The 20,065-nt window shown below is 41.9% G+C and overlaps 1 protein-coding gene across 2 annotated transcripts in view; it reads left to right on the top strand.

Annotated features, from left to right (window-relative positions):
- Window positions 1-20,065, top strand: part of sltm (SAFB-like, transcription modulator) — a 96,719-nt gene that overhangs the window by 56,823 nt on the left and 19,831 nt on the right. For both annotated transcript variants that reach the window (XM_063065751.1, XM_063065750.1), the window contains exons 11-15: window positions 2,636-2,751; window positions 5,563-5,738; window positions 8,558-8,652; window positions 11,074-11,228; window positions 16,768-16,948. In XM_063065751.1, the coding sequence (XP_062921821.1) occupies window positions 2,636-2,751; window positions 5,563-5,738; window positions 8,558-8,652; window positions 11,074-11,228; window positions 16,768-16,948 (723 nt within the window). The remainder of the gene's footprint in view (window positions 1-2,635; window positions 2,752-5,562; window positions 5,739-8,557; window positions 8,653-11,073; window positions 11,229-16,767; window positions 16,949-20,065) is intronic.

Here is a 20,065-nt window from a genome sequence, read left to right as displayed (position 1 = left end):
CCACAGTGATTAAATTACTAAGCACCCAGGGGATATCAAATGAAGGCATTAAGTACCGGGCATGATGAAACACATTCTGATGCTGTTTGTTCTTGTTGCATTTTTTTTTCCCTCTCTTGTGCACTCTCAATGTGCCAATTGAAATGACCCATAATATGCTTTTACAAGTATCACATGAATTTGCAGATGCTATTAATGCCTCTGGCTGTTGGGTATGCCATTATGTACCACACAGCTCAGTGCTCAGCAATGTTGGGCATTCCTATAGACTGCACAAACATGTGCTCTTTTCATCAAACAGAGTTTTAACATTACGATCCAATAATGACTTCCCTGGTTCAAAGAAAACATGGATGTACAATGATTATGATCACAGCACATCATCTTTGTCCAGATCAAGGGTTCCCAACATTTTTCATGCCATGGACCCCTAACATTAACCAAGGGGCCTGTGGACCCCAGGTTGGGAACTCCGAGTCTAGATGATTTGTGCCACCAAGTTCGACCTATCAATTCATGTCAGGTCCAGTCCTACTCATGTTTTTACCTAGGATATCCCAATACTCACACACACAATTATGCACAGTTGCAAGAAAAAGTTTACAAACCCTTTGCAATTACCAGGTTTTCTGTATTAATTACTCATAAAATGTGGTCCGATCTTCAATTAAGTCTTTTTCTTGCAACTGTACATAGACTGATTGTATGTACATAAAGGTGCAGGAATATCTATACCAAAGGTGACTGACAGAAAAAATATAAAGTGACAAAATGACAGTTGGCAAGAGGAACTTTTCTAGGTAGCAGCAGGCCATGTGAAAACACTGTAGGGCAGTGCCTGTCAGTGCAGGTATGGGGTGCGGTGTGTAAGTGTAAAGTGGTAGTGTATGGAGAGATGAAGGGTGCTGAGGTGGCTGTGGAGAGGTGTGGCTGATGTGTACGTAGCAGTGACGAGTAGGTTAATGGGAGGAGGTGTTGATCAGCCGGATGGCTTGGGGAAGTAGCTGTCCTTTGTGGATATAGTGCATATACATAATGCTAAATGGAATAATGAGTATTTTTATTGACCATGTCCACTGCAAGAATGGTCATAATCCAGCAAGGTCCCTGTCGATCAATAAGAAACTCTTTGAATTCATGGAACAACACATATAAAATATGTGTAAATGGAGCTTTTACCTCCCTTTCACGTAATTGCTAATTTTCTTCCTTGCTATAAGAAACATGCAAACCTTACCTTATTAAATGGGACATCGGAGAACAAAGTTGTTTTGCAGCAATCTTATTCTTAACCGGCAGCGTTGTAACATCAATACTATTAATGATATTGCTGCTTCTCTAGAAAAAGCAAAAATGGTTGATATGTGTAAGGTGGTTCTTTAAAATTGTACGGCATTAGTTTATTTTTAGCTATTAAAGGGAGGGTGGTGTGGGAACGTGCAGTTATAGACAAAGACTGTTGTACCTACATACCTAATGAGTCTGGAAGCTGATCATTTCTTTAAAAAAAAGCAACCAAGATGCATCAATCTTATGGGTGGGATTTCTTAGATTTCTTTGACTAGATCAGATGAGCCCTAGGGAGCTGGGGTTACTCAATGTTTGCTCTGATATGTCTTATCGTAGTTTACATCTTAATTGTTTGCATAAGGGCCATCATCTATAGAGCTGTTCAGACTTTTCCAACCAAGTTCCATATTCATAAGGACAATCCAGCTGGTTATGACAAAGCTGTGTAAGTCTATATTTTTATAACGGTTGGTTAAGTCTTATAATCCATGCTGTTTTGCAGATTTTTCTACCTCTGAATTTTCAGATATAATGGTTCACATTGTTGATTTTAGAATCTGAGGGGAAAATTTTGGATTAATGTTTAAATTGTAATTTCCTGTAGTTTATCATCTTGAGTTTGCTTATATGTTTGTATACTCACCTGTTTGTCTATAATTTTTAATAGATGTTTTAATTTCTTTGTAAGCCTGAAAGGGTATGGCAGAATAAATACTATCCTGGGTGTTCACAGACTATTCTTGTCAGAGAAAGCTCCCTTCTTTAACTAGTTTGCACTACAAAGGGAGAACATGGGTCTCCAGTCATTTTATTCTTGCCTTTCTTGTCTGCTTTTTCTTTGTGTAACTTGCTGTTTCGAACTGATACTGCTTGACCTATATTTTGAACATTTAATAAAATGGCTTTGACCCTAAGATTTGCACTGCATTCTTGACCTCCAAAGAAACTTCTGGACAATACAGTTTTCAGACTGAGCACCATACGCTGCTATGTGATGCTGTTGGTCCAATCCCCCAGCTATGGAGAGAGCTTTCCTGCTGTTGCAAGCTTCCGTTATTATATATGTGAATATAAGGACTTACAATGGAAAATAATTTTAAGACTTGCATGCAGTCTCAGATCCTTCACTGTGGAATAGATAATGGTTGGGACGCTGGATCTCAAGGAGGGTGTTTGCTTTCCAGATAACAATTGTTAATGTTCAAAATGATTAAATATATGTGCTGATCCTGGAACCTGCTTGTTAGTTCACTTATATAATTTTTATTTTTCTTGGAAAACAGTTCTGGAACTGAGGATTTTAATCTTTTACCAAAATAATTCCATTTCTCATTTGTCCATGTAGGTTAAAAATGATCCATTTAAAAAAGAATCTACAACAAAAGATGGGTTTGGGAAGATGAGTTCAAGCAGAAGCAGTAGTGATAAAAAGAGTTCAAGTAGTGGAAAGGCCAGTAGCAAGTAAGTCTGTGGTGGCTAATGGTTTAGATTTGTGAGAAGAAGGCTCCTTTCAATGTTTATGTATTGTTCCTATCAGCTTTGTTCGTCACTGAATCAATTTACATTTTCTGAAAATTTTCACCACGCTTGAAAGGCTTGTCACCTTTGATTAGTATTTATTGACTTCATGATTCTCAAGTGTTATTTTTCATACCTGAACCTGATTAGTGAACATGCCTGTTTATTAAACACTGAAATATCAAAGCCAAGCCTGACTCTGTCAAAACAAACACTTAAATTGGAATTTCTGGTCAGCAATCTGAAAAATAACCCTGACTGCTTTCTTCCTTTTCAACTCTAGTCCTTGGTGGCCAATTATGTGATGATATATGCCAGCTGAGACCAATTAGTCTAATACTTAAGCAATAAAAAAAATGTTATCTGCACAACATTTGCAAGTAATACAGCTTCATTGCTTTTAAACTTGAACGGGATCAAAGAACCAATAATTGGCCATGGGCAATTTTGTATAGTTTGTAAGAGGAGTTATTAATGTATTACCAACATCTACTGAAAGTTGATTTGGTGAGGGCAGTGCAGTTTTCTAGATTGCAAGATTTGTATGGCATTCAATTCAATTCAAGGAACCCGGTGGCATTTTAAATTTACAGATTAAGATGGCTTTCCTATATTTTGTACCAAAGCATACTGGACAGATTTAAATGTCTGTGGTAGAGTTTGTTTTCTGAAATAAAGTGAAATTTTGTTGAAGAGATAATGGATGCATCACTTGATTCTAGCATGCTCCTGAAGGACTGGAAGATTGCAAACTTTACTCTTAAAGAAGGGAGGAATACAAAAGAAAGGAAATTATAGGTCAGTTAGCCTAACTTCAGTGGTTGGGAAAGTGGTGGAGTCTATTATTAAGGATGAGGTTTTGGGGTACTTGGGGACCAATGATAAAATAAGTCAAAGTCAGCATGGTTTCTGGAAGTTCTTTGAGGAAGTAACAAGCAGGGTGGACAAAGGAGAGGCAGTGGATGTTTTTTACTTGAATTTTCAGAAGGCATTTGATAAGGTGTTACACATGAGTCTGCTTAACAAGATAAAATCCTATAGTGTTGCAGGAAAGATATTAGCATGGATAGAGGAATGGCTAACAGGCAGAAGGTAGCAAGGGGGAATAAAGGGGGGCCTTTTCTGGTTGGCTGCCAGTGACTAGTGATGTTCCTCAGGGTTCAGTACTGGGACTGCTATTTTTCACATTGTTTGTCAGTGATTTGGATAATGGAATTGATGGCTTTGTGGGAAAATTTGCAGATGATATAAAGATGGGTGGAGGGGTAGGTAGTGCCGAGGGAACAATACGATTGCAGCAGGACTTGGACAAATTGGAAGAATGGGCAAAAAATTGGCAGATTGAATACACTTTGGGAAATGTACAATAATGCATTTTGGTTAAAGGAACAATAGTGAGGACTATTATCTTAATGGGGAGAAGGTTCAAACTGGGAGGGGATCCTTATGCAAGACTCCCAGAAGGTTAATTTACAGGTTGAGGCTGTGGTAAAGAAGGGAATTGCAATGTTAGTATTTATTTCAAGTGGAATAGAATATAAAAGAAGATAATGCTGAGCCTTTATAAGACACTAGTCAGGGTGCACTTGGAGTATTGTCTACAGTTTTGGGCCCCATATCTCAGCAAGGATGTGTTATCATTGGAGAGAGTCTAGAGGAGGTTCACAAGGATGATTCTGGAATGAAGGGATTAACATGCGAGGAGCGTTTGGCAGTTTTGGGACTGTACTCAATTTAGAAGAATCATTGAAATCTACCGAATGTTGATAGGGTAGATGTGGAGGGGATTGTTTCCTATAGTAGAAGTATCCAGAACTAGCAGGCACAGCCTTAAAATTGAGGGGCAACCTTTTAGAACAGAGGTAAGGAGGAATTTATTTTTAATCAGAGAGTAGTAAATCTGGAATGCCCCACCACAGTCTGCAGTAGAGGTGTATTAGTTAAGGCAGAAGTTGATCATTTCCTGATTGGTCAGGTATCAAAGGATATGGTGAGAAGGCAGGTGTATGGGGTTGAGTGGGATCTGGAATCAGTCATGATGGAATGGGGAGCAGGTTTGATGGGCTGAATGGCCTAATTCTGCTCCTATGTCTTATGGTCTTAATGTTGACTTACAGCTATAACCATAATGTAAGAGTTTTAAGTCAACAATACCCACTGGGTATTGCAATTAATTTGGTTATGTCAGCTATCAGGATCATGGCTGATGGCTCTGCAGTGTCTTTCAATTTCACTGCCACTGACCGCAAGCAATACCTTGGGGAATTTTTGAGTGTAAGAACTGATCAGGTTATTTCAACATTATGTACTTGATATTGAATAGTTTTTATTGTTGGTGCTGGGATGTGTGGTGACACTTGCGGGCTGTGCGAGCACACCCTTCAGTATATTGGTGGCATCAGCACTGGACTTCAAGGCAGATGGTCCCGAGTTCAAACACAACTTGGTCCCAACCTGGGCAGCAGCAGTATCTGCGCGGAAAAAAGGCCTGGCAATCTACTTCTGTATCTTGCCATGAAAACCCTATGGACCCTATGGTCCGTGAGGTCATGAAGAGTCAGACTCAATTAAACGACTGAACAACATCAAAAAGCAAACAATGCATTTCACTGTATGTTTCAATGTACACGTGATAAATAAATTTGAATCTTATAACTTTAGATTAACATTCAATCCGATTTTAGAAGATTCTGTAATGTGATTAAGCCTTTTAATATTAGGTATTTAACTTGCCTTATCCTCCTAACTATAAAGGACTCAAGTTTCTTCCAAAAAGGAGGATAAGAAAACTGACAAACCTGGGGAAAGAAAAGAAAGCAAGGATGGATCAAGTTTCACAAAGAAACCAGAAAATAAGAAGGATGAGAAAGAAAGCACAATGAATATTAACCATGGCCATTCCAAAAAAATGGAAGAGAAAAGGCGAAAGAGTATGTATCTGCGTGTATAATGTGAAATACTTTGAATACTTCAAAGTTGCTGGTGAACGCAGCAGGCCAAGCAGCATCTGTAGGAAGAGGTGCAGGTTTCAGGCCGAGACCCTTCGTCAGGACTAACTGAAGGAAGAGTGAGTAAGGGATTTGAAAGTTGGAGGGGGAGGGGGAGATCCAAAATGATAGGAGAAGACAGGAGGGGGAGGGATAGAGCCGAGAGCTGGACAGGTGATAGGCAAAAGGGGATACGAGAGGATCATGGGACAGGAGGTCCGGGAAGAAAGACAAGGAGGGGGGGGGTTGACCCAGAGGATGGGCAAGAGGTATATTCAGAGGGAGAAAAAGGAGAGTGAGAGAAAGAATGTGCATAAAAATGAGTAACAGAGGGGGTACGAGGGGGAGGTGGGGCCTTAGCGGAAGTTAGAGAAGTCGATGTTCATGCCATCAGGTTGGAGGCTACCCAGACGGAATATAAGGTGTTGTTCCTCCAACCTGAGTGTGGCTTCATCTTTACAGTAGAGGAGGCCGTGGACAGACATGTCAGAATGGGAATGGGATGTGGAATTAAAATGTGTGGCCACTGGGAGATCCTGCTTTCTCTGGCGGACAGAGCGTAGATGTTCAGCAAAGCGGTCTCCCAGTCTGCGTCGGGTCTCGCCAATATATAAAAGGCCGCATCAGGAGCACCGGACGCAGTATATCAACCCAGTCGACTCACAGGTGAAGTGATGCCTCACCTGGAAGGACTGTTTGGGGCCCTGAATGGTGGTAAGGGAGGAAGTGTAAGGGCATGTGTAGCACTTGTTCCGCTTACACGGATAAGTGCCAGGAGGGAGATCAGTGGGGAGGGATGGGGGGGACGAATGGACAAGGGAGTTGTGTAGGGAGCGATCCCTGCGGAATGCAGAGAGAGGAGGGGAGGGAAAGATGTGCTTAGTGGTGGGATCCAGTTGGAGGTGGCGGAAGTTACGGAGAATAATATGTTGGACCCGGAGGCTGGTGGGGTGGTAGGTGAGGACCAGGGGAACCCTATTCCTAGTGGGGTGGTGGGAGGATGGAGTGAGAGCAGATGTACGTGAAATGGGGGAGATGCGTTTAAGAGCAGAGTTGATAGTGGAGGAAGGGAAGCCCCTTTCTTTAAAAAATGAAGACATCTCCCTCGTCCTAGAATGAAAAGCCTCATCCTGAGAGCAGATGCGGCGGAGACGGAGGAATTGCGAGAAGGGGATGGCGTTTTTGCAAGAGACAGGGTGAGAAGAGGAATAGTCCAGATAACTGTGAGAGTCAGTAGGCTTATAGTAGACATCAGTGGATAAGCTGTCTCCAGAGACAGAAAGATCTAGAAAGGGGAGGGAGGTGTCGGAAATGGACCAGGTAAACTTGAGGGCAGGGTGAAAGTTGGAGGCAAAGTTAATAAAGTCAACGAGTTCTGCATGCGTGCAGGAAGCAGCGCCAATGCGGTCGTCGATGTAGCGAAGGAAAAGTGGGGGACAGATACCAGAATAGGCACGGAACATAGATTGTTCCACAAACCCAACAAAAAGGCAGGCATAGCTGGGACCCATATGGGTGCCCATAGCTACACCTTTAGTTTGGAGGAAGTGGGAGGAGCCAAAGGAGAAATTATTAAGAGTAAGGACTAATTCCGCTAGACGGAGCAGAGTGGTGGTAGAGGGGAACTGATTAGGTCTGGAATCCAAAAAGAAGCGTAGAGCTTTGAGACCTTCCTGATGAGGGATGGAAGTATATAAGGACTGGACATCCATGGTGAAAATAAAGCGGTGGGGGCCAGGGAACTTAAAATCATCAAAATGTTTAAGAGCGTGAGAAGTGTCACAAACATAGGTCGGAAGGGATTGAACAAGGGGTGATAAAACAGTGTCGAGGTATGCAGAAATGAGTTCGGTGGGGCAGGAGCAAGCTGAGACAATAGGTCGGCCAGGACAGGCAGGTTTGTGGATCCGACGCAGACTGGGAGACCGCTTTGCTGAACATCTACGCTCTGTCCCCCAGAGAAAGCAGGATCTCCCAGTGGCCACACATTTTAATTCCACATCCCATTCCCATTCTGACATGTCTGTCCACGGCCTCCTCTACTGTAAAGATGAAGCCACACTCAGGTTGGAGGAACAACACCTTATATTCCGTCTGGGTAGCCTCCAACCTGATGGCATGAACATCGACTTCTCTAACTTCCGCTAAGGCCCCACCTCCCCCTCGTACCCCCTCTGTTACTCATTTTTATGCACACATTCTTTCTCTCACTCTCCTTTTTCTCCCTCTGTCCCTCTGAATATACCTCTTGCCCATCCTCTGGGTCAACCTCCACCCCCCTTGTCTTTCTTCCCGGACCTCCTGTCCCATGATCCTCTCGTATCCCCTTTTGCCTATCACCTGTCCAGCTCTCGGCTCTATCCCTCCCCCTCCTGTCTTCTCCTATCATTTTGGATCTCCCCCTCCCCCTCCCAACTTTCAAATCCCTTACTCACTCTTCCTTCAGTTAGTCCTGACGAAGGGTCTCGGCCTGAAACGTCGACTGCACCTCTTCCTACAGATGCTGCTTGGCCTGCTGCGTTCACCAGCAACTTTGATGTATGTTGCTTGAATTTCCAGCATCTGCAGAATTCCTGTTGTTTACTTTGAATACTATCATTTTTGTGACTAAAGATTATGTCCAGAGTTGAAACACTTTTCTTTTGTTGCCTTGTTATTTGCCTTGAATTTCAAAAAGAATTAATAGTTTTAAGTTTGCTGGATAATTGATAGCTGTCATACTTCATAATTTTTTTCTATGAATATTCAAAATACTTTTTTAGATGTGAAAAGTCCTCATCGGATGGTGGTTATAGACATGGCTAAAGGTGAACCAGTTGTTAGTGTGAAAACTGCAAAGAAAGTCAAGAGTGAGCAGGTAACAATCTATGGGGAGAGGGGGAAACAACTAATCTATTAGTTTATCCTATTTACATTCTGTACAATTATTTATATATGCTTCAGATATTTGGCTAGTCACTTTCCGTATCTTTTTATGTGATTTTTTTCAAAAAAGGTTATGAAAGGCAACTTTAAACTTATAATTCTCAAATCATTAGACAGGAATTTACTGTTCTATGATGCTTAAACCTCATGTTTGCTGCCATTATGACAGTGAAATGAACAGTGACTTTTGTGGAATGCCTAAAGATATGTAATATGTAAATTCAGTAGGTGCTGACATTGGTTCCCTATTTCTCCACAGATCTTCTGTTTTGCAGTGGGGATTTCTAGAAACCAGCAAATTAACAAGATATTTACAACCTATTCTTACTCCAAAATACCCTACATATGTTAATTTTTTTTGTGAGGTGTAGAAGAATTTTTATGGTATAATTCTGCTTGGTAGTTTTCTAGTTCTATGAAAACTAACTTATAATCCACATACAATTATTTTAATTTGCTGTGATAATGAAATTTAGGATATTTTTATGGTCAATATTTTCAACATCACACGAAGAATGGGGGCATATTGAAATTTTTTACCTAGTGCTCTATAATGACAAGATGGCCCCAGTGATCATCGGCGACATTCTGTATGCTCCAGGACATATGGATGGCAAAGATGCATACATCAGGATGCTCTTTATCAACTACCGCTCAACATTCAGTACCAGCATTCCCTCAAAACTAATCAATAAGCTTCAAGACCTGGGCCTCAATACCTTCATGTGTAGTTGGATCCTGGTTTTCCTCACTTGCAGGCCCCGGTCAGGTTGGATTCCAACAATCTCCTTCAGCACAGCTCCAATACCATATTCAAGTTTGTTGATGAGACCATCATAGGCTGAATCAAAGGTAGTGACGAATCAGCATATAAGATGGAGATTAAAAATCTAGCTGATTGTTGTCATAATGACAGCCTTTTACTCAATGTCAGCAAGACCAAGGAGCTGATTACTGACTTCAGGGGAAAAGCCAGATGTCTATGAGCCAGTCCTCATTGGAGGTTGAGAGTTGGAGGGGGTTAGCAACTTTAAATTCCTAGGTACTGTTATTTTGGAAGACCTGTCCTGGTTCCAGTACTTATGAAGAAATCACAGTAGATCAGCTTCTTCCTTAGGAGGTTGCAGAGATTCAGCATGACATCTAAAACTTTGACAAATTTCTATAGATGTGTGGTGGAGAGTATATTGACTGACTGCATCACTGCCTGGTATAGAAATACCAATATCCTTGAACAGAAAACCCTACAAAATGTAGTGGATATGGCCCAGTCCATCATGTGTAAAGCCCTCCCCACCTTTGAGCATGAAACGCTGTTGCAGAAAAGCAGCATTCATCGTCAGGGTCCCCCACCACCCAGGACATGCTCTTTTCTTGCTGCTGCTATCAGGAAGAGAGTGCAAGGGCCTCAGGATTCTCACCACCAGGTTCAGGAACAGTTATTACCCCTCAACCATCAGGCCCTTGAATCGAAGGGGATAACTTCATTCAACTTTACTTCATCATTGAAGTATTTCCACAACCTGTGGTCTCACTTTCAAGGACTTTATCTCATGTTTTCACAATTTATTGATTTTTAAAATTTATTATTATTTTTGTATTTGCAATTTGTTGTATATGGTGACATATATGTACTTTGATTATAAAGTTTACTTTGAACTTTTACAGTTTAACCCAACTGAAAACCGATACAGTTTACTTTTTAGCTTACTGTCAGAGCTCTTCAGTGTGTGCTTGATGATATTAAATGACAAAGTCCCATGCTGTAGTAACTGCTAAATGTTTGTAGGCTGTTTCCTGTGACGTCAACATTGAATAGTATTGCTTTTCTATTAATTGAAAATTTCAAGCCAGTTAGTTCCGGAAGCCCTCAATGCTACTTAGCAGGAATGGAATGATGAAGGACAATAACAAGCACTTATTTTTTTTTAAATCCGCTTTGTTTGTCCTTGGAAGAAGCTCAAGAGATTTTCATCTGCATATACTCCCAGCCACAGATTTGAGTGAAAAACGATAGCTGAAAACATAAAGCAATACTAAGTCTTGCATGTTCTCGAAAGGAGTTTTTGAATTTTCTGTAAAGAATTGATCTTTCAAGATTGTTCTTGACAACAGTATTTGAAGCATCTGAACAATTCAACATTTGAATGAGCTAAAGACTCCTGATTGTTATTGTCATCTGGCTGCTTCACTGATGTTTATGCTGCTTTGTTGGCAGATTATACCAAAGTAGTGGATTTATCTACATTGACTTGATTTACTAGTGGCATAGTAGCTTACATTAAGAAAATTATCATTAACATTTCTGAAGGTATGTTGATTAAGAAATATCTCATCTTTACTAATTTTATAGACATCGACTTCTAGAAATAGAGAGAAACGTGTTCCAACTAAACCAGACGTCAAGGAGAGAAAGGATATTCTGCCATTTGAGAAAATAAAACAGCAAAAAATTCGTGAGCGTCTAATTCGACTGGAGCGCATACGTCGTGCAATAGAATTAAGAAGGTACTTGAAAGTTTACAACTGATTCGAGGGAATTTTAATGTCAAAAACTTGAATTTGGACTGTATTTATTACACTTATTCAGTTAATTAATTTCTAGTGGCATCAGACTTTGCTCGGTGGTTGTCCTCCTTCAGCTAAATTGGAATCCAAGGCCAAATGAGGAGACTTAAGCATAACATTAGCAGCATTTTGACAGGATGTTCATTTGCTTGAAAAAAGTGCTTTGTATGTTCTGAAATCATACAATTTTTCATATTGACATCCGAGCACTGACTGGTGCCTCGTGCCTCTTAATCTTGGTTGGATTTGAACTTGAGTTCACCATACTGTTACAGTGAGAGTTGTACAGCTAGCCCATCATGCCCATACTGACCATTCTACCCATCAACACTAACCCCATTTGTCCTCGATAGGCTTGTAGCCTTATACTATATGCTTATTCAGGTAGTTTTCTAGATACCTCTTAATGATTGTATCTGATTTCACCGCCGCCTGTGAGAGAAAGTTCCACAAGTGAAACCTTCTGTTTCTTAAAATAAAACTTAATTCTCAAATCCCCCTTTAAACCTCTTCCCTCACATTAAACATCTATCCTTCATGGTAAATCTTCTACACTCTCTTCTTTGCAGCATTCAAACAGGGATGGACACAGTATTCTTAAGAGTGCTCTAACCAATGTTTAAAGTTGCAACAAAACATCTTGACTTTTTTGCCCATTCTTATGAAAGCAGGCAGGCCACATTACTGCCTTTAGCACTCTATTTACTTATTTTTCCTGTTTCATTCCTGTAGAATTAGATGGCATGCCTGCAGGGTTAGTGCTTTGTTCAGGGTGTCAGATGTGGGAATCCTGGGAGACCTCCAGCCTCCCTGATGGCCACATCTGACACCAGGTACACTGAGATGCAGCTCCTCAGAGACCGTGTTAGGGATCTGGAGCTGCAGCTTGATGACCTACTGCTTATCAGGGAAAGTGAAGAGGTGATAGACAGGAGCTACAGAGAGGTAGTCATCCCTAGGCTACAGCGGTCAGAAAACTGGGTCACTGTCAAGAGAGGGAAGGGAAATGCCCGGTAGTGGAGAGCACACCTGTGGCTGTCCCCCTCAGCAACAAATATCTTGTTCTAGATGCTGTTGAGGGGAATGACCTGACAGGGGATGCCCATGGTGACGGGGTCTCTGGCACTGAGCCTGGCGCTGTTCTGCAGGAGGGAAGGAAGGAGAAGAGGAATGCGGTAGTCATAGGGGATTCCATAGTCAGGGGAACGGACAGGAGATTCTGTGAGCCTGATAGAGATACCGGCATGGTGTGTTGCCTCCCAGGTGCCAGGGTACTGGATGTCTTGGATCAGGTCCAGAATATTCTGAAGGGGGAGGGTGAGCAGCCAGTTGTCTTGGTACATGTTTGTACCAATGACATAGATAGGACAAAGGAGGAGGTCCTGAAGAGAGATTTCCGGGAGTTAGGAAGGAAGCTGAGAAGCAGGACCTCCAGGGTAGTAATCTCCGGATTGCTACCTGTGCCACGTGCTAGCGAGGGCAAGAATAGTAGGATCAGGCAGATGAATGCGTGGCTGAGAAACTGGTGCAGGGGGCAGGGCTTCAGATTCTTGGATAATTGGGACCTCTTCTGGGGGAAGTATGAACCTGTTCAAAATGAACAGGTTACACCTGAACCCAAAGGGGACCAATATCCTGGCGGGAAAGTTTAATAGAGCTGTTAGGGAGAGTTTAAACTAATTTGGTAGGGGAATAGGAACCGGAATGATAGAGCAGAGGAAGGGGAAAATAGAAATAAATCTAAGATAGTGAGCAGTAAAGATGTCAGGAAAGACAGGCAGGTGATGGGGCAAATTTGTAGCCATTGGGATGAGTTGCAGTGAAATCAAAGCAAAAAGTACCAAATACTGGTCTTAAGGTGTTATACTTAAATGCATGTAGCATAAGGAATAAGGTGGATGATCTTGTCATACAGCTACAGATTGGCAGGTATGATATTGTGGCTATCACTGAGACGTGGCTAAAGGATGCATGTCTCTGGGAGCTGAACGTCCAAGGATACACGGTGTATCGGAAGGATAGGAAGGTAGGCAGAGGGGGAGGCGTGGCTTTATTGGTAAGAAATGATATTAAATCATTAGAAAGAGGTGATGTAGGATTGGAAGGTGCAGAATCTTTGAGTTGAGCTAAGAAATCGCAGGGGTAAAAGGACCTGATGGCAATTATTTATAGGCCTCCAAACAGCTGCAGTGATGTGGACTACAAATTACAACTGGAAATAGAAAAGGCTTGTCAGAAGGGCAGTGTTATGATAATTGTGGGGGATTTCAACATGCGAGTGGATTGGGAAAATCAGGTTGGCACCGGATCTCAAGAGAGAGAATTTGTAGAATGTCTGCAAGATGGCTTTTTAGAACAGCTTGTTGTTGAGCCCACTAGGGGATCGGCTGTACTGGATTGGGTATTGTGTAATGAACCGGAGGTGATTAGAGAGATTGAGGTGAAGGAACCCTTAGGAGGCAGTGATCATAACATGCTTGAGTTCACTGTGACATTTGAAAAAGAGGGGCAGAAATCTGATGTGTCAGTATTTCAGGGGAGTAAAGGAAATTACAGTGGCATGAGAGAGGAACTGGCCAAAGTTGACTGGAAAGGGACACTGGCGGGAAAGACAGCAGAGCAGCAGTGGCTGGAGTTATGCGAGAAATGAGGAAGGTGCAAGACAGGTATATTCCAAAAAAGAAGAAATTTTCGAATGGGAAAAGGATGCAACCGTGGTTGACAAGAGAAGTCAAAGCCAAAGTTAAAGCAAAGGAGAGGGCATACAAAGAAGCAAAAATTAGTGGGAAGACAGAGGATTGGGAAGTTTTTAAAAGCTTACAAAATGAAACTAAGAAGGTCATTGAGAGGGAAAAGATTAACTATGAAAGGAAGCTAGCAAATAATATTAAAGAGGATACTAAAAGCTTTTTCAAGTATATAAAGAGTAAAAGGCAGGTGAGAGTAGATATAGGACCGATAGAAAATGATGCTGGAGAAATTGTAATGGGAGATGAGGAGATGGCAGAGGAACTGAACGAGTATTTTGCGTCAGTCTTCACTGAGGAAGACATCAGCAGTATACCGGACACTCAAGGGTGGCAGGGAAGAGAAGTGTGCGCAGTCACAATTACGACAGAGAAAGTACTCAGGAAGCTGAATAGTCTAAAGGTAGATAAATCTCCCGGACCAGATGGAATGCACCCTCGTGTTCTGAAGGAAGTATCTGTGGAGATTGCGGAGACATTAGCAATGATCTTTCAAAAGTCGATAGATTCTGGCATGGTTCCGGAAGACTGGGAGATTGCAAATGTCACTCCACTACTTAAGAAGGGGGCAAGGAAGCAAAAAGGAAATTATAGACCTGTTAGCTTGATGTCGGTGGTTGGGAAGTTGTTGGAGTCGATTGTCAAGGATGAGGTTACAGAGTACCTGGAGGCATATGACAAGATAGGCAGAACTCAGCATGGATTCCTTAAAGGAAAATCCTGCCTGACAAACCTATTACAATTTTTTGAGGAAATTACCAGTAGGCTAGACAAGGGAGATGCAGTGGATGTTGTATATTTTGGATTTTCAGAAGGCCTTTGACAAGGTGCCACACATGAGGCTACTTAACAAAGTAAGAGCCCATGGAATTACGGGAAAGTTACATACGTGGATAGAGCATTGGCAGATTGGCAGGAAACAGAGAGTGGGAATAAAGGGATCCTATTCTGGTTGGCTGCTGGTTACCAGTGGTGTTCCACGGGGGTCCGTGTTGGGGCTGCTTCTTTTTACATTGTACATCAACAATTTGGATTATGGAATAGATGGCTTTGTGGCTAAGTTTGCTGACGATACGAAGATAGGTGGAGGGGCCGGTAGGCAGAGGAAACGGAGAGTCTACAGAGAGACTTGGATAGATTGAAAGAATGGGCAAAGGAGTGGCAAATGAAATACAGTTTTGGAAAGTGTATGGTTATGCACTTTGGCAGAAGAAATAAATGGGCAGACTATTATTTAAATGGAGAAAGAATTCAAAATTCTGAGATGCAACAAGACTTGGGAGTCCTCGTACAGGATACCCTTAAGGTTAACCTCCAGGTTGAGTCGGTGGTGAAGAAGGCGAATGCAATGTTGGCATTCATTTCTAGAGGAATAGAGTATAGGAGCAGGGATGTGATGTTGAGGCTCTGTAAGGCGCTGGTGAGACCTCACTTGGAGTACTGTGGGCAGTTTTGGTCTCCTTATTTAAGAAAGGATGTGCTGATGTTGGAGAGGGTACAGAGAAGATTTACTACAGTGATTCCGGGAATGAGAGGGTTAACATATGAGGAAAGTTTGTCCACTCTTAGACTGCATTCCTTGGAGTTTAGAAGAATGAGGGGAGACCTCATAGAAACATTTCGAATGTTGAAAGGCGTGGACAGAGTGGATGTGGCAAAGTTGTTCCCCATGATGGGGGAGTCTAGTACGAGAGGGCATGACTTAAGGATTGAAGGGCGCCCATTAGAACAGAAAAGCGAAGAAATTTTTTTAGTCAGAGGGTGGTGAATCTATGGAATTTGTTGCCACGGGCAGCAGTGGAGGCCAAGTCATTGGGTGTATTTAAGGCAGAGATCTGAGTCGTCAGGGCATCAAAGGTTATGGTGAGAAGGTGGGGGAGTGGGACTAAATGGGAGAATGGATCAGCTCATGATAAAATGGCGGAGCAGACTCGATGGACCAAATGGCCAACTTCTGCTCCTTTGTCTTATGGTCTTTACTTGTGTTGTCACTTTGAGGGAGGTATTTCCCAAGTTCTTTCTGTTCATCAGCAATCCTTAAGGCTCTACTATTTACTGTACAAGCCCTACCCCTACTTAATGTCCCAAAATGCATCATCTCACACCTGATTCCACCTGATCTCTAGAAAATTTTCCTTGCTATCCATAACACCAATTATTGTGTCATTTGAAAATTTACATATTATTCTTCCATCCTTCACGTCTCAGTGATTATCAAAGATCACAAACAAAAAGAGTGCCCACATTGATCCTGTGGTGCACTACTAGGCACAGACTTCCAATCAGAAAAGAAACCTTCCACTATCACCTTCTGTTTCCTACCACCAAGCCAGTAAGACTGCCTTGGATTCCATGTGTCTTAACCTTCTGGACCAGCCTGCTATATGAGATTTTTCGTATTTTCAAACTTATTTCAATTTTTGCATCAAAATCTTGTGTTGTAAGAAGTTGCAGAGGGCCATGTAGGACCATGACAACAAACCCAAAATAATAATCAGATATCAGGACCCAAGTTGGGAGGCCGTGGACAAGAGCAATACTTAATGACTTTTAGTCTGGATTCCAAAAGAGCGCAAGTTTTAAATTTTCATTTGCACAAGTTAGTAATTACCAAGCCACTTGTTCTGTCTGTATTATTTTTGAACACCGTGTAGACTGCCTTGCTTGAAACAAGTGATCTTTTCTGCCATACCTACTCTGCATTTGTAAAGTATGTGCTTATTGTTAACAAGGCGCCGTGAAATAGCCGAAAGACAGCGTCGTGAGCGGGAACGCATCCGTATGATTCGCGAACGTGAGGAACGTGATCGTTTGCAGCGAGAAAGAGAACGGTTAGAAATTGAGAAACAAAAGCTTGAAAGGGAAAGGATGGAACGGGAGCGACTGGAACGAGAACGCATACGTATAGAACAGGTGAACACATACTCCATTATTTTCTGGTGATATATTTAAATGATTTGCGTAACAATGTGGATGGGTTGATCATTGAGTTCACAGTCAAGAAAAGAAGTGGCTTTGTGGAAGAAAGTTGTCAAAGGCTACAAGCAGGATAGAGATATATTGGAATATGGGCAGAGAAATGGCTAATGGAGTTTAATGTGGACAATTGTGAGTTGTCTTTTGGGAGGTCAAATCTAATTACTAAATGTCAGGCCCCTTTAGAAGCATTGATATGTAAAAGGTTCTTGGTGTACAACTCACGCTTGTGTCACCACTTTCAGTGAACTGTGGTGGAAGGTGGCAACACAGATAGATAGATGGTTAAAACAGGCATATGGCATGTTTTCCTTCATAGAGAGGGTGCTGTTTATAAAAGCTGGGTAGTCATGTTTTTTGATGCATAAACCGCTGGTTAGGCCACATTTGAAGTATTGTGCAGTTTTCTGGTTGCCATATGTACTGGAATGATGTGGAGGTTGTAGAGAAAGTGCAGAAGTTCATCAGGATTAACTTGGATTGGAATACGTTAGCTATAATCCTTTCTATTCCAGGTTGGATAAATTTAGATTGTATTCACTGAGTGTCAGAGACTGAGTAGTGAACAGATGAAAGTATATAAAATTGAGAGGCACGGCTAGTTGTATAGTCGGAATCTTTTTCCCAGTGTTGCTGTGTCATATACTAGAGATCATAGGTTGAAGGTATGACGGGGAAGCGATCACCAGACGCACACACGGATACCACATGCACCCCGCACGCACGCAGACACTGCTAGAGGTGGTGGAGGCAGGTACGATAGCAAAATTTAAATTGCATTTAGACAGGCAGATAAACATGTAGGGGAAGGTGGAATATGGAACATGTACAAGCAGATGGGTTTAATTTAATTTGACATCAATAGCAGCACAGATATTGAGGGTCCTAGAGCTGTATTGATCCACGTTCTGCACAGCAGTATTTTATTTGGTAGTTTATGGTAGAAAGAGTGTGAAGCAAGAGGTGGGCTTTTGCATTTTAACTAATCTCTGATCATCGCAAGATGGATGGAAAAGCTACCAAAAATCATTTTAGCTGGATAGGTTCATTGAATCATGGGAAAATTAATTCAATGTTTTATTTTGATGAGAAGCTGACAAGGAAATACAAATTTGACATTATTGGAGTCAAAGAATGCTACAGGAGAGAAACAGGTTCTTTGACCTATTTAGTCCATGCCAAATGATTAATCTACCTGGTCCCATTGGCCTGCATCCGGACCATAGCCTGCTATACCTCTCCTATCTATGTGTCTGCCCAAACTTCTCTTAAATGTTAAAATTGAACCCATATCCACCACTTCTGCTGGTAGATCTTGCACAACCCTCTGAGTGAAGAAATACCCCCTCATGTTCCCCTTAAATATTTCACCTTTTGCCCTTGACCTGTGACCTCTTGTAATCTCACCCAACCTCAGTGGGGAAAAAGTCTGCTTGTGTTTACCCTGTCAGGATTCATTGTAACTTTGTGTACTTTTATCAAATCTCCACTAGTTCTCTACGCTCTAGAGAATGAAGTCTTAACCTTTCCAGTCTTTCCCTGTAACTCGGGCCCTCAAGTTCTGGCAACGTCCTTGTAAATTTTCTTTTCACTCTTTTCAATCTTATTGACATCTTTCTCCAGGTGGGTGAGCAGAACTGCACACACTACTCCAAATTAGGCATCATCAATGTTTTATACACTTAAACATAACATCCCAACTCCCGTACTTTAATTTATGAAAGCCAATGTGTCAAAAATTCTCTTTACAATGCTATCTAACTGTGACACTACTTTCAATAAATTATGGATCTATATTTTCAGCTCCTTCTTTTCTACCACACCCCTCTGTGCACTACCACTAATCATGCAAGTCCTACTCTGGTTTGTCCTCACAAAGTGCAACACCTCAAACTTGTCTGCATTAAATTCCAGCTGGTCTAGATCCTGCTGCAAGCTCTGGTTGTCTTTCTTGCTGTCCACTACACCCTTGGTGTTGGTGTCACCCACAAATTTGTTGATCCAGTTTAGTCCTTCATCATCCAGGTTGTTGATATAGATGACAACAACAGACCCAGCACCAATCTCTGTGGCACTCCACTAGTCACATCCCTTCAAACAGAGAAGCAACCACCTACTAGCACTATCGCTTCATAGGGAAAGCCGATATCAAATCTAATTTACTACTCATCCTGAATGCCAAGTGACTGAACTGCCTTGATGATCCTCCCATGTGGGACTTTGTCGGAGGCCTTGCTAAAGTCCATGTAAACAACATCCATTGCCTTGCCTTCAACTTTCTGATAACTTCCTCTAGAAACTCTTAAGATTTGGTAAGACACCACCTACCATACACAAAGCCATGTTGACTATCCCTAATCAGCCTGTCTATCCAAATGCTTACATATTTGGGCCCTTAGAATAGCTTCCAATAACCTAACACTACTGATGTCAAGCTCACTGGTCTATAATTTCCCGGCTTATTCTTAGAGCCTCCAATTTTCCAACGCCTCGCACATGGCTAAGGATGTTTTAAATATCTCTGCTAGGGCCCTCACAATTTTTGCACTTGCCTCCATAAGTTCTGAGGGAACATCTTGTTAGGCCCTGGGGATTTATCCACCTTTATTTCCTCCAAGACAGCAAACACTTCCACATCTGTAAACTGTATATGATCCATGACCTCACTGCTGTTTTGCCTCACTTCAATAGACTCTGCATCTGTCTCATGAGTAAATATGGATGTAAATAATCCATTTAAAATCTCCCCTCCCCCCCCGCCCCCCAAAATCTCCTTTGGCTCCAAACGTAGAATATTCAAGCTCCTTGCTGTTTCTTCAAAAGCTGTCTTCCCTTTTATTACAAATTTTCTACACTACTAGATTAGGTACACCTCTCTAGTACTGGGTAGGACCACCCGCCCCCCCCCCCCACCTTTGCCTCCAGAATAGCTGAATTCTTTGTGGCATGGACTCAACAAGGCTACAGTGATGCTCAGTTGGTTTTAAGGGGCCTAATGTGTGCCAAAAAAACCTTCCCCATACCACTACCAACACCAGCCTGAAGCATTGACAC

Source organism: Mobula hypostoma, chromosome 13 (assembly GCF_963921235.1).
Source record: "Mobula hypostoma chromosome 13, sMobHyp1.1, whole genome shotgun sequence".
NCBI classification, from domain to species: Eukaryota; Metazoa; Chordata; class Chondrichthyes; order Myliobatiformes; family Myliobatidae; genus Mobula; species Mobula hypostoma.
Note: the sequence above shows the minus strand (reverse complement) of the source record. Positions and strands in the feature narration are given on the sequence as shown.